Source organism: Rhagoletis zephyria, unplaced genomic scaffold, assembly GCF_001687245.7.
Source record: "Rhagoletis zephyria isolate East Lansing unplaced genomic scaffold, Rhagoletis_zephyria_1.1 Rzeph_scaffold_15173, whole genome shotgun sequence".
Lineage (NCBI taxonomy): Eukaryota > Metazoa > Arthropoda > Insecta > Diptera > Tephritidae > Rhagoletis > Rhagoletis zephyria.
Window position 1 is genome coordinate 1 of NW_016172240.1, and position 13,337 is coordinate 13,337.

A 13,337-nucleotide genomic window follows, 5' to 3' on the forward strand; every position below is an offset into this window, starting at 1 on the left:
CTCACCGTAACTGATGTGGCGGCACGTGGTATTGATATACCAAGTTTGGATTTCGTGGTCAATTTTCATTTCCCAGGAAAGCCAAAACTGTTTGTCCATCGTGTGGGACGTTGCGCGCGCGCGGGACGTACCGGCACTGCTTATTCAATTTTTTCTACTGATGACGCTGCTCACGTTTTGGATCTACATTTATTCCTTAATCGTCAATTCAATATAAATGATAGTAAAACTGTTGGTGTTGCACCACAGGATTTGTTGGAGGAGGAACATCTATCTGTTACAGAAGTCAAGAAAAGTCATGATATTGTGAGTATTGTGAGGTTCCATGAATCCCTGCATTTTTGAATATGAATAACTATTTCTTTAATTTTTTTTAAGGCCGGTGTGTTTCGTACGAGTGAAAACGCGTATAAAAAGTATTTATCGTCACGGCCCGTGGCCTCAACAGAATCAAACTCTCGTATAAAAAAGATTAAGTTTTATAGTTGCAAGCCTTTGGATGATTTCTCGTCGGTTGAAAAATCAGAAAGTTTGAGTAGTGAAAACCAAATGAAATCGAAGGAAGAAGCAGCGTCAGAAGAACGTAAGTTGCAAGAAGAAAAGCATGACTTGTTGATGAAAATGCGAAACTTTAAACCCTCTACAGTAAGTGCGAATATAAAGAAACTTTACGTTTTGAAATAAAATATTGTGTTGTTTATTCCATCTTAGACGATTTTCGAGTTAAATCGCCATCAAAAATCTGTTCCGTTCACTACAATGAAAGAAAAGCGGTCGAAACATACAGAAGTTATTGAGAAATATAGGAATAAAATGGTTGAAATTGAAAAGGAGGAAGCCAATAAGCAATTAGAAGAAGAGGATAAAGAAGAAGTAGTTTTAAAATGATTCTTATAGTCTATATATCCGTTCAAATTTTCAATAATCTTATTTTAGGCAGATGAAGCTGACGCAGATGATATTAATGCAGCGTTTGACACAATAGTCGCTCCAAAGAAACGAAAGAACCTGGAAGACTTGTATAAGAATAAAAAGAAAAAGAAGAAGTCCAATGTTAAGGACGCTGAGAACTATATCCCATACCAGTCTGCAGACAAACACACCGAGGATGGCCTTGCCATTAATACCTTCGAGCGACAAGCCATGAATGCAGAATTCTCTGTGGTCGATCGTGACAGCAATACGGACATGCGCCACAAGCCAGGCATGAAAAGATGGGATCGAATTAAGAAGAAAATGGTGTCTGTCCAAGATCCACGTGCTAATAAAATACGTTCTGAATCGGGTGCCTGGATTCCAGCCTCTTTCAAGACTGGCCGCTATAATGACTGGAAAGAAAAATCAAAAATCGAAGAACAGTTGCAGCGTGAAAACGACAGCGATGACAATGGATTCAAACCACTTCATCAGTCACAACGTTATCCTGTTGGACGTCATGCGCGTCACAATGCAAAGGTGGCGGTCAAGAAGCGAACAGGTGGTGGCGAGAATGAACTGCGTCATCCTGAACAGATAGTAAAGGCGCGTATGCGTTTAGAATTTATCAAGAAGCGTAATGCAGAAAATGCATTGCGTAAGGCTGAGAACAGGAAACGCAGTATGCGGAAATCTCAGCGAACCAAGTCAAAGAAAGGTGGCAAGAAATAGTGGAAAATCGAGATGAGAGTGTAGTTGAAAAGATATTAGGGCTATATGTATGTGGTATCTATAGTGTTTGGTAGGTTATCCAATAAAATTCTAGATTGAAGCGCTGTTACAGAATACAAGAACATATACAAAAAATTGAGTACCCTTCTAATGTGTTTTTATTATAAAGAATGTAAATAAATGTGGAGTTATATATTCTCTATTAACTAAAAAAATTTGTGCATTTTTCCTAATCTAGCTTCGAAAAAGTATTTATATCAAAAACAAGTTTTAAAAGTTTTAATAACATAGTTATTAAATTTGAGATCCGAATACAAATTCACCTTTAATTTGTATTTGTAAGGTTTAATTTTTTATGGAAATGGCAGCCCTAAACAATCAGCTGATAATTTAACTACCAGTAGATGGCGCGCGCGTTGATTTCATATGAAAAATTTATTTGACATTACATATCTGTGCGGGAAGACGTGTTTTTTATTTCTTCCTGAGTTCTATCAGTTCTGTTTGTGCATAAATTAATAAATTTGGCCGAAAATACGACAAAAGCACATAGGGGCTTCCAGCAGTGATAACGTGTCGGCTGCGCGAATTATTATTTATACGCGAGTGTTAATTCTCAGCGAAATCGGTCCGTTGAAAAAGTGAACTCCATGGCAGGTCATCTATAATTACAAGAAGAAAAAAAAGGAAAACATTACCGAGGCCAAACAAAATCGCCGCGCAAATAATTGTTCGGATTTCGTTTCTTTGTGTCTGAAAATAAAAATACTATGTAAAGCGAAAAATTTCACAATTGATTAACGTCACAGGCACTACAACCTCCGGCCATTCCACGAAGACTGCCTGCGGGTAGGAAGGAAGAGCAACCCCGATTTGCAAGCATAGCTGCTGCGCACAGATCCAAGGGCAGCTGAATCATGCAGGCACCAACCACTGCGAAAAATGCCTAATCGTTTAGTTCATACCCACAGTGTTTGTCCAAGTAATAAAGAATAAATTTATTTTGTGCGCGTATGCAAATTAATTCCAAATCAGGCAAATTAAAATTGCAAATATTCGCCAACTTTTTATATCAAAAGTGTAAACGCAACTTGTGTTTAGCGGGCTGAAGTTAACCAAATAATGGATAGCTCAATGGTGTTGGGTGTATTTCGCAACGCGAACGTCGGAAGTGCCGCCGATACAGACAACGACATGGATATGGATGATATTGACGCTATGTTTCGAGCTTCAACAGTCGTCGATTTATCATCCACAACGACTTCTGCGCCTAATACCGATCCATCAGTTTCAATGAACAACTTTTATCCTGCATTGGTACAATGTTTCGGCATAATTATTTGTGGGTGAGTAGGTACATATTTTACAAATACAGTGTAGGCGGTGAGCTTTCTTCCGCTGCTAGTTAAGAGCTCATTGATAAACCCCGACGTCGCAATTGTTTCCGGTGCTTTATTATTCCTCAAGTTCATTTTGCTACACGAAACTAGGCATAAAAGAATTAATCTGTCGAAAAATACATAAATATTAGACATACCAAAATACATTTTGTGCATACCTACATTAACTCTTCGACTGCTTCTGTTACTTCTTTAACTTTAATGTGCATCTTGATGTTTTCATAAAAATATAGTTACATTTTTTATGGTAACCTATGTATATTATCTATATATTTTGACCTGACACTATATGTATTCCAAGTAAGAGTCCTAAGAACTCTGCAAATGCTAGAACCAACACTGCTAAATATACCGCTTTCGACAGAATAGCCCTGTTTCAGGTACTTCACGAGTTGCAAGTTTTACAGGATTTACAAGAAAAGCTGTTTTCGCCATTAATAAACCTTATGAAAGGTGGCGACCTGGAATAGCGTCTTTTAAAAACCGGCAAAGGCTTTAGAATACAACATAATTTTTAACCGACTTCCAAAAATAATGCGTCTAAATACCGAACACCGAATACGGGACAAATACAGGACATTTAAAGAAATACAGAATTTGGCGTCCCGTATTAAATAATTAAATTACCAGGACATGGGTCAAAAAAGAGGACTATCCCGCGTAATACAGGACGGATGGTCACCGTAGTTATGATTGATGTTTCATGAGCCGGTAATGTGAACCGACAACTAAATGGTTGCAAGACAGACTCCAAACCACACGACCACGACGACGGAATTCGGTCTAATAAGCGGAAAGCCCCACTTCTTTGTCTGGCCAAGGACTATCTCTCCAGCTAATTCCGCAAAAACTATTTATGGTGTTACAACAAACACAACCAAAACGGTATTCGTAAGGGCATTCGTATTAAACGTCTAATCAACACGTACACAAGAAATGTCCAGTTATTTCTATTTCCAGCCAGCAAAATATCCGGAAACATTTCGAGAAATTTCATCCGTTTTCTGATTCATTCTTTCTGTCGTTTTTTCGGATCCATTCTTCTACTAAAGTGTGCAGTCCAAACGTATGTCTTGAAAAATACTGAATATGGTTGTGAAACGGATACGTTTCGGCTGTTTTTCTGACTAAATTTTTTGTTGGAAACCCTTTCATTCTGAAACTCACAGATGTTATTATAAAACATAACTTTTTCGGACGTTTTGCGATTACGACAAATATACGCAAATATTAATTCACCTTGTCGTTTACTGTACATTTTCGGCCACGAAGAAGGCACTGTCGGCAAAACGTACATTTCTCTGCTGGCTGGGTATCTATCCATACTCACAGTTACCATACCCAGTCGATAAATTCAGGAGTTAAAAGCCTTTCCAAAATGCCTTACTGAGAGACAATAGGCCATCGACTTTGCATTCCTTTCTCCTTTCTCTTTTGTATGGCGTGGCACTAAATGAAAATCTTCTGCTTTCGCTACCTATAGTAGGGCTATAGTATACTTCTCAGATATATTTGTTTAAAGTTCATACCAAATTTAGTTTATTACATCTTTAAAATACACACTAAAATTCGTTTGTATTGCTAAATACTTAATATGAACTTATAAATTCGCGTAAATTTTAAATAGGAAAAGTCCTCCTAGAAGGAAAGCAGAGAATCACTTGTTTAAACCCTTCTAGGATAACCCTTTTAGAATGGCTTCACTTAAGAAGGCCTATCTAAATTATCTTCTGGGTATATTAAGTAGGTGGTTGACGCAGATATTTACTGGAAATATTAAAGTAATGTTATCGCACTTATCGCTCTACGTGATGGCACCATCAAAAATTAAGAAAAACGAATTCCATTTACTTTCAAAAATAATAATTTTTTATTTATAGAAAAGCGTTTGCGAATTTAATTAAACATTTTTGTAAAAAACTGTTGAAACAAATTTAGAAAGGAAGTTATGAAAAAAAATATTTGCGGTCATGTAGTGTGATAATCCGGAGACGAATTTTCAGAACGAAGGCGCTGCAGATTGCTTTGCTACACAATACGTACTTTATTGTTTCTCTTCTCATTGCCTCTGCTTAGTAGGAACTGCTGTAGCTGAGAACTTAATTGCTTCCATATTCCTGGAGGATATGGCCTTTCCTTTGATAGAACCCTCTTATCAAAATTTAGTAAAGCCGGCATAGTTTTTGAGAACCATGCCACCGTCCTAAATGTTACAATTATCTTAGGATTCTCAAGCTGCATCAGATACTTCATTTCGGCGATGCGAGTTTTTGGTGGCACTGAGATTTGGTGGGATTGATATTGCTTCATTGTTATATTTATAGGCTGGAGATATTTTGTTTGCGAATATCGTAATAGCATATATGTACATATGTTCCTGATGATGTCCGCAAAGTGGGGTGCTCTTCACTTTCCTGTAGCGAGTGAGAAGCCGACGAAACACTATCTTCTCTTCCCTACTTGTGTAGGTTCCATTTCAAAGCCTACACTGCTTACTGCTCTTTCTCCAGCCAGGGCATTGTGAAGGCCCAGATTTGTCTAAAAAAGTGACTAGGGTACCAAAAGTAGCATCGGCTTGAGGGAAAAGAAATTATATCAGGGAATATGAATGACTCTTTGTTGTGGTTTCTAGGCATTTGTAAAAAAACTGATTTCTAGAATTATTAATTACTAGCAGAGTAATACAAGTGTTTCTTCTTTTGTACTTATTAAAAGTAGCAAACAACTGCGTATGTTTTTTTAATTAGATTCATTCGATGGCGCTACTCACTACGAGAATTTTATAACTGTCTTGTTGTAATTGAGACTTATATCATGACTTACAGCCAAAACACCAATTAAATACCACATTTCTCACAAGATTGCGGCATGTCGTACAACATTTCACATTATCGGGGCTTGTTATCTAAGTACAAACGGAGTAATATCTCTTCTTACTTACATACATATGTACACGTTGACATCTAGTACTTACATTTGTGAATCATTTTAATTAGATATTTGTAAATAATTAGTGAAAATATATAAAGTACAGCGGTTATCAAACTTGGCAACTAATCGATGGAATTTGCATACATACATACACACATGCAAAGAAATAAGTACATCTTGTTTTGATTATAAAGATTTTCTTTATTTTAAATTACGAGAATTACAATAAAAATAAGGATAATAAGGATTACTCTTGTATACAATTGATTTATGTCAAACATAGTGAGTAATAAATAGCTTGACTGACGTGAGGTATGTATGTAGAAAACGCGGAAAGTTTACTAAGCAAAGCTCCCCATAGATCTTAATTAGGTTAAAGGCACCACCTTTTCGTTGCTTGATATGAATTCAGTAAATCCTTATTATTATTTNAACATTTCACATTATCGGGGCTTGTTATCTAAGTACAAACGGAGTAATATCTCTTCTTACTTACATACATATGTACACGTTGACATCTAGTACTTACATTTGTGAATCATTTTAATTAGATATTTGTAAATAATTAGTGAAAATATATAAAGTACAGCGGTTATCAAACTTGGCAACTAATCGATGGAATTTGCATACATACATACACACATGCAAAGAAATAAGTACATCTTGTTTTGATTATAAAGATTTTCTTTATTTTAAATTACGAGAATTACAATAAAAATAAGGATAATAAGGATTACTCTTGTATACAATTGATTTATGTCAAACATAGTGAGTAATAAATAGCTTGACTGACGTGAGGTATGTATGTAGAAAACGAGGAAAGTTTACTAAGCAAAGCTCCCCATAGATCTTAGTTAGGTTAAAGGCACCACCTTTTCGTTGCTTGATATGAATTCAGTAAATCCTTATTATTATTGATCAAATGAAATATATGTATAAACAATAGTACATATGTATGTATGTATAAATTTGTACGTTCAATTAAATAATTTGCCTTCTGATTACTTTCACGCGATAACGCGGAGTCACAAAGCCACTTAAATTGAATTGAATGAATTTGTCTCGTTCGTTGTAAAGAGTACATATAGTAAAATTAATTTGTGGGTCAATTTTCCAGTTCACTGAATGCGATAAAGCAAATCAATCCTCTACACTTTGCAAATATGTATATATTGTGATTTTTTCACTCTTAATTATTTAATAATTTAACTACTCAGACTATAAAAAGTGGTGTCGAGCTAAAATCTCTTTACTTACACTCTCAATTTCACTTATCCCTAATGAAAATATGTGTGTGTCTACGAATATTTTGCAGTGGAAGTACGATTGCCAGACGTACTGACTTTTTAAGTACAATCAGTATGCAAATGTGCTGCTTTTTCAAAATTTGTACTGATTTGTACTGAATTTTCATTTCTGAGCATACATATTTGTAATAGCGGTTTTCCCAATGTGCTTGGTAAGTACTCCGAAAGTCGGTGTCCGGTAATTTTTCCTCATGTATTTTGTTTTTGTAATAAATAGGTATTAGGTGCGTTCGACAAGTCAAAAATTTGTAATAGTTTTTCCAAATTTTTACTGGATGGCGTTCGATAACGACAAAAAATTATCCAACACACAAAAATTGAGAGAGCAAGCGTTCATTTTGTACTGGCAAAATTTTAGTCAGCAAAAATTATCCAATACGAAAACATATGATCACAAAACATATGGTTGCAATTTTTGTAAACAAACAAAATTGCATTTTCCTAGTTTTGGTATTTATATGCTTTTTGGCTGCCTGCTATGTGACTTTATGATAGCGCCAACTAGTTTTTACTTCTAGAAATGTTCCTGGCGAACATTGAACATTCACTTTCCTTTTTTTTCTATGGAGGCAACATGAATTTCAGTTTGTTTACAAATAAAACATAAAAAAAAGTCAGGCGGTGTGTCTTCTTCTTCCGGTTTTTGCAAATAATGGCTAATTTCCTGTTCGTTTACTTTTTTGCTTTTTCATCTCTTTGGGAGAGAATTTTCGCTTACTCTCTTGATTTTGATTGTTGGCTGGTGTTGGCTAATTTTGTTATCGAACGAAACTATAATTTTATGCAAACAAAATACTTTATGATTTTTTAAGGTTTCTACACAACGTTGGAACTTCGTTAAACTTTACTGTAAAAAAGTATAAAGACAATAATTTAACTATAGTTGACATGTTTCAGATAATGTTTAATATGCGCAAGAATGATTAAAACAAAAAAAGAGCAATCTTTTTATGGTCATATGCGATAATATCGAGCGCTAACCGCCAAAAGTTTTCTTTTTGATGCAGCAATATTCCTAGAGCATCTATGTAGATGCATTTCTGCATACAAAAGAAAATTTTGGCGGTAAGGGCTCGATATGATCAAGTAAAAATTATTTAAAAAGAGGTATGACGTTTTTTGTCCAGTGCTGTTAGCTATATCGAAAATAACTTTTAGTTTAATAACAACCAATTTGAATAATTGAGTGGCTTTTGCCATTATTTTTTCTCAATGTACTGACATTTTAAAAGAATTTGGTAAGACATCGAGTTAGATACTAATGCCCTAATACATACATATCTGCAAAATATGCATGCCAATTTACAAAAACCTAAGCTAAATAAGAACCTGGAAAATTTAATTAAACATGCAGTTCTCAACTGATAAGTAAGAGTTGCGTGGCCAAAGGTGCAATTTCGAAAGGAAGTATATGTAAGTATGTTTGTGTCTCGGGTACTGGATTTGCTTAGTGTCGCTTTCGTTTGTAAACATTACGTACACATGCATAAATACCAATTTTCATTGTTTTTATTGTTCTACTTTGCAAATGCCATTGCATGTTAGCATTATTGCATGCAAACCAAGAAGGAAACAATCAATCAATTAAAATCGCGATGTAAGTTGTGAAATTGCTCGTTTCTAATTGAGAGTCAAATAAAATTACCGGCTAATACTTTTTCTATTTTCTGCATCTTTTTTTCTTACATTTTATTAAACTGGAATTAAAAATTTTGTTTACAAACTATGACTTTGAACTTAATGAAGGGCGAAACATTTTTTGTTATTATTATTATATACTACATATGCTCATATGTATATTTTTGGCCAGGCAATTTTTTACCTTACAAATAAATAGTTGATACTTATGCGGCAACATGTAGTCTACATGTTCGAATTGGTGGAAAGTAGTAATTATTACAGCTTTTTATCAACTTTTGTGAAAAACTAAATTTTTGTATACTATACCCATACTTGCATAACGTCGCTTGGCGCGCAATACCTCGTATACGCCAAATGCAATACCTCGTATACAATGGTACATACAGTGACTCAAACAAATGACCACGTGTTGGTTTTCTTCAAATATTCGTAATGTTGTCCGAGCTCAATTTTTTTGTTATTTTTATATAAAAATATCGTATAAGCTTTACACAACAAAACCGTGTAAATCACAATTTCAAACTTTATGAAAAATTTAGGAAAATTCAACAAATTTCCTTACAATTTCAACTTTTTATTCTGAATTTTTACAAAATTTTTGGGTATGTAGTATTATAGCTCATACAATTTNTTGGAGAAATACGAAATATTCGATAAATCAGTAAACATTAAAGCTAATTTATTCAAAATTGATGCTTGCAACAATTGTTTACGAAGAAATACGTTTATGATAAAATTTTGGAAAATGGGCGTGGCACCGCCCACTTATGATCACATAAGTATATGTATCTCGGTAACCGTTCTACCAATTTGTACCAAACTCGGTATGGTTATTGTGATTGCCACATAAAAGCAAAGCACTGAAAATTATTGAAATCGGAATAAAAATGAAAATGAAAAATTTTCGGGTGAATTTTTTTTTCGGGCGAAACTCAGGATAAGGCAGAATATAAAGACAACTACGAAAATAAAGCCAGAACGAAAAGTTTTAAAGTTCACACCAGTTACTTTAACAAAAATCTGCCAATATTAAAACAAATTTACCTTTTTACCAACCCAATTTTTTTCTACCAATTTTGGTAATAAGTTATAAGTGGCAACCCTGATTATGTGTTTATATCCGCAAATTATCGTAAAAACTGTGACAATCTTTAAGTAAAACTTGTTTAGTTCTTGTAAATGTTGAAATTTATTTTTTTTTATTATTTTTAAACGAGATAGAAAAGATTTTTTAGATTTCTTTTGGAGGGATTTTTTTTTTGTCGGCGGGGTAATGGGATGAAGATCCAGTTTGTACCGAATTATACCGTTATGCAAGTAATGAAGCGCTCGTCGATCAACAACTACATTATCCCCTGATCCTCGGCCGGGTCGTATAGACTTATATTTAAAGGACTTTTGATCAGTATAATTATTACAGAATGAATGCTCAATTACACTGGATCACAAATTTTAGTTTGGTTTTTGTTCTCCCGACGCCACTATCACTTTTTGTTTTAAGCTGAATAACGGTAAATTGCAAATATCTCAAAAACGTATCCATAGAAAAAAAATTTAACTCGATTTTCGGAATCACCGAGCAATTCTACATACATAGAAATTAGATAGTGGCGTCTGGAGAATAAAAACCAAACTAAAATTTGTGATCCAGTGTTATTAACTTGTTATATTTTTACTAACTCGTGCAGGTCTCTAATATATGTATGTATCTATATATAAATATTTATATATTTCGTACCTTGGAACATAAAGGCACCTGAAATATACGGTGCAAAAACTTAATTTGACCCCCTTTTTTGCCTACAGCTGAAATGTTTTCGTATGTTCAATTAGCTGATAAAATTATCCAAATTAAATACATGTGTCGTTATTTTGGTAAAAAGTTTAACATTACTGAATAAGGGGCCATTTAATCTTTATGCAAATATAGAAAAACCTTTTTAAAATTTTGAGTTTTAAATTTTTTTTTTTTAAACATACATATGTACATATGTATGAATGTATATATATGGCTAACTGAAAAGTTCTCAAAAGTTATAAAAAGAAATATCCATTGTATAAAAATTTCACAGCCAGAACAGATTGAAATCACCTATCACGTTGCTAAATACATATATAATACACATATTAATTTATTTTAATTAGCCAAATTAACCGTGTGAAATATGCAATTAGTATAGGCCACTAATATTCTGAAAATTGCTATTGATAGATAGTTAGAATTCTAACATATTTGTTATCTAAGGGTTTACAAAGAAAAAACTTGAACTAAATAGTTGTTGTGAAATTGATAGGGACTAAGTGGCATTGTAAAACTTAAAATTTATGTGAAAATAATTATTTAATTTGCTTTTAATTAAAATAAATAACAACTATTTGAACAAAGCGAGCTTTTGATTATTCTAATTTAATGCAGCTCTAATAGTGATTTCGTTTCTCCTAAAAAAAAATGTTGCCCTTCCCCGGTGCCAAATGTGTTTGATGCTACTACACTCAACCCTGTCAGAGGGCATGTGTTTGCCTTCTTGTCGTTGTCTAGCTCGCGTGTTTTATAATATTGTCGCTTTAAATAACCAACTGATTTTCAGGGCAACTATCTTCTCTGACAAAGCTTCAAAGGGCAGAGAATGTTGCTTTTTTGCCTTACAAGAGTGTGACTTTTTAAGAAACGAACAAAAAAATTTTCTCACCCTTTGCCTTTAATTTGGAATTGAACACCAAAATAGAGAAAGAGGCAATCAATTTTTGTTAGAAACGAGATCACCATAAGTACATTAGTTTTAATTTTTATTTTAATTTTTCTCAATCGTATTAAAACTTTCCGTTGTGCAATTTATCAATACATGTATGTACATATGTATTTAGCTAATATTTAATAATTGATAATACAATTTATATTTGCATACAAATTTTCGTAGGGTATTAGCTTTAATTTGCTTAACCTTATTTTAATAGAAATATTAGTATTGTTACACCCAACCTAACCTAACCTACAACCAACGCCACAACCAGTTATTCCGTGTATATGTACGCATTTAGTGTTAACTTGTTACAAAATACTTAAACAAGGCTATTAAATAAAATAAATACCATGCTTGGAAAGGAACCCTTTTAATTGTATAAGAATAATACTTACACTCTATGTATGCTTAGAAGTAGGAGAAACCGCAATAATGCATTTAATAGATTTTAGTTAAGCAACAAATCAGCGCAATTGTATTATAACTTTATTTTATTGTCCCAATTTGAATAATTAAACATGTTATTCATATTTATTTAATACCAATTTATAATACCTTAAATGCTGCGCTATTTGAGTGCTTTTGCATGCACCGGTACCTACATACATGTGCACATATGTATGTATGTATGTTCCTTTCACAATAGCAAACAATCAATCAAAGCAATCTCTCTCATTCAGCGTAGATATATCGGAATTAAGGCGCCGCACAGTGTGCCTAGCAGAACAAGCTAGGTGTACAAAATTATCTACCGATATTTTTGGGGTATATAAACACCGTTTTTTTCAACTTGGTTCTTGGTTTCGAAATAGTCAGAACGAATTTTGCAAAATTTTTGGTTGCTGAAATTCGGAAAGCTATATTTTCTATTCCCGTGGGCGAAATTGGGAACAAATGGGCACAGATTTGGAAAACGTAGTATGCTATACTCATGTTTACGACTACTGCGTAAAAAGTGCATTTTTTTAAGACACAAAAAAGTATTTCAGTGCGTTTGTTTTACAGTCATTTTGTTGTAAATCTCCAAAGACTTTGAAATAGATTTCCAAAGACTTTAAAATTTAATCCTCGAAAAATTTTGAACTTGTAATATAGAGCTTGGAAAATAATTCTGTGCAATTTTTTTTTAGTTGAGTAGATGTAATAAATAATAATAATAATAACAACATGTTGGCGCTTACACTCGCGTTTGCGTGTTTGTGCGGTGGTTATCCCGGCGTACGTCTTGATATTATTACACAAAGAGAGGGACTTACAGTTTTACGCTGGAAACACATTTGGAGGTTTGACATTGCCTACCGAGGGGCGACCGCTGTTAGAAAAAACTTTTTCTAACTTAAATATTGCTCGTAACAGGGATCGAACCCAGAGCCCACGGAGTGATAGTAAGCACCTCTAACTACTCAGCTGTGGCGACAACTAGCAACATGATATATTATTAAAAATTCACACAAAATTAAACTCTTCCACAATCAGAGGTTTTTTCTAAGTAAGTATATAAAATCAACTGAAATATTTTTGAGTTTCAGTAAGATTACAAATTGATTTCTGAACACGGTCACACTCCACAGTCGAATGCAGGACATACAAAAACTTTCCAGTCAAGGCTTTGGACATACCCTTTAACGTCCATAAACCTAGCTGACCCAAGTCGCCAAAAATCAATAAAA

At 33.8% G+C, this 13,337-nt stretch overlaps 1 protein-coding gene across 1 annotated transcript; it reads left to right on the forward strand.

Annotated features, from left to right (window-relative positions):
* Positions 1-3: 3 nt before the first annotated feature.
* LOC108378889 (ATP-dependent RNA helicase DDX54) lies at positions 4-1,829 on the forward strand (the record flags this gene model as incomplete). The annotated part of the gene is made up of 4 exons (XM_017635196.1): positions 4-306; positions 379-645; positions 712-873; positions 937-1,829. Coding segments are annotated over 4 exons (1,443 nt in total), but the record flags the coding sequence as incomplete, so codon positions are not given.
* Between the last annotated feature and the right edge of the window lie 11,508 nt (positions 1,830-13,337).